General features: G+C 38.0%; 1 protein-coding gene across 1 annotated transcript; it reads right to left on the reverse strand.

Annotated features, from left to right (window-relative positions):
- Positions 1–1,258: 1,258 nt before the first annotated feature.
- TM35_000033680 (putative glycogen synthase kinase-3 alpha) lies at positions 1,259–2,320 on the reverse strand (the record flags this gene model as incomplete). The annotated part of the gene is made up of 1 exon (XM_029022135.1): positions 1,259–2,320. The coding sequence occupies one exon, from the start codon at positions 2,318–2,320 to the stop codon at positions 1,259–1,261; it is 1,062 nt and encodes a 353-aa protein (XP_028886681.1).
- Between the last annotated feature and the right edge of the window lie 65 nt (positions 2,321–2,385).

Genomic DNA, 2,385 nt, shown 5'->3' on the forward strand with positions numbered 1-2,385 from the left:
AAAAAAAAAAAAAAAAAAACCAGCGAAGTTAAGAGAAATGTTTTCTTTTTTTCGCCGTTGCAAACCCACAGTATAGTGGTCGCAGAAGAATGAAGAAAAAAAGAAAAAAGAAAAAAATCAGAAGAGGACATATATACACACAAAAATCAAACACACACACATACACATATACTCTGTTTCATCTAATACTTCTCTCATTGTATGCTCTCTTCCTCTCGCACACACATAAATAAAAAAAAAAATGGCTCATTATGTGAGCATACCGCACACGAAGCTATTTAATTGATGAAAAGGCATCAACAGCAGTAAAAAAAAAAAAAAAAAAAAAAAAAAAAACAAGGAGTAGATATGTAGTTAGGATAAACAGAAAAGAAAAAAAAAAGAAAAGAAAAGGAACTATGGAGTCAGGTCTTCTAATACAGTCGGAAACACATCATCATGAGAATATTATCAGCTCCCAACCTTCGCAAAATACCACAGAAAGGACGTTCTTCACATAATATAAACCCATGTGAAAGCCTGTGTAAGTGTGTATATGTGTACCCCTGTTTGTTTGTTTGTTCGTTTGCTTGCTTGTTTGTTCATGTCTGTGTGCGTGAAGAGGTGTACCAATCTATTTCCCATCTGCTTTCGTACACGTATAAGTATTAAATATATATATAAGTCTTTATAATTATATACTCCACCCAAATTCAAAAAAAAGAGAGACACAAATACAGAAAGATAAATAGAAAGCACACCGTGAATGAACGAATGCTAGTGATGTGCACATTACATCTAATCCATCACCGTGCTGGTCGTTCCTTTATCATGTAGGTGCAAATCTTCCCCTATTATCTTTATTATCTTTTTTTTTTTCTTGAGTTTCTCTTTTAGCGTGTGGTTGAAGCCAGATACCATAAAAACAAAAAAAAAAACCCTCAACCCTTTTCTTTGTTACCTGATCATCTGTTCCTTTATCACCACCCTGCAAACCCACCCAAACCCACACATACACATACAACTCTTCATATCATTCCTTCTTTCTTTCATGCAAAAACATACAAAGAAACACAGATATATATATATACTCTCATTTTTTTTTTCCTTTTCTTCTCCCTCTTTTTTCTGTCATATACTCTATGCATTCATTCTACAAACTTTCCCTCCTCATTCTTCTTTTTTTTTTTTGTTTTTGTTCCTCCTCTCCTGTTCTTTCACACTTGAAGCTAACTAAATTATCACACATTTGCCCCACTCGCCTACAAACTTATCTTTTTCACTTTTTCGGCAATAAGTGTGCCTTCTGTGCCTCTGTCATGGCATTAATCTCCTCCGGTAAGAAGCGGTACAGATGCGAAGGAAGCTCATTGCCATTCGGAAGCCGCGTAGCGGGATCACGTAGCTCATCAAAGAGTGGATGACAAAGGGCCTCCAATGGGGCTATGCGTTGATCGGGAAGATATTTAAAGATCTTTCCACACAAATCATACACCTCAGGAGGAAGTTGTCGCTGAAACACCTTCTCCCATGGTACAGGCTTCGTATTTGCCAAATTCATATCAGTGTGAAGGGCATTTATCTTATCTAACTCTTCTCGGGATGGTCGACCAAGGATTCTCACAATCTCCCTGATTTGGCCGGCAGTGTTTTCACCACAAAATATTGGTTCACCAAGTAACATTTCTGCAAAGATACAACCAACAGACCACATATCCACCGCTGTGGTGTAATGCTGATTACCAAAAATGAGTTCGGGGGCACGGTAGTACCGTGAGCAAATATACGCCACACTTGCCTCTGTTGGTGACAACTTCTTGGCACTTCCAAAATCGCAGAGTTTAAGATCGCCTGTTGATTCATCAACAAGCACATTATGTGGTTTAATATCACGATGACACACATTAACTGAGGGTAAATGCAAACATGCAATACTCCGAAGTAATTGATACATGTAGAGTTTCACCATTATCATGGGTGGACTCGATAGGCGACGAAAATAATTTCGACAGGTTCGGTGTAATGTGTCTGGAACAAACTCCATAACAACATTAAGATAAACATCACCCTGTCGGCTTTCACTGACGGTGTAAAAATACCCTTTTAACATCACAATATTTGGGTGTTGAAGGCGAGTTAAGTCTTGCATAATCTGCAACTCACGATTTTTAAAACGTGGATCTTGAATAACCTTCTTAATTGCTACATTCTCACCTGTAGACTTCTCCACAGCAAGCTGTACGGTGCCAAATGTTCCCTGTCCTGCCACCCGCTCCACCGTGTACTTCTCCATCTCTCTGTAGCTTCGCTCATCTGCGGCCTCAGCGAGATTTAGAGACATGGGTACAGAGTTTTATTATTTTCTTTGAAAAAAATTTTTCTTTTCTTTTTTTCGTTTTTTTTTTT

Source organism: Trypanosoma theileri, assembly GCF_002087225.1.
Source record: "Trypanosoma theileri isolate Edinburgh chromosome Unknown TM35_Tth_3_V1, whole genome shotgun sequence".
NCBI classification, from domain to species: Eukaryota; Euglenozoa; class Kinetoplastea; order Trypanosomatida; family Trypanosomatidae; genus Trypanosoma; species Trypanosoma theileri.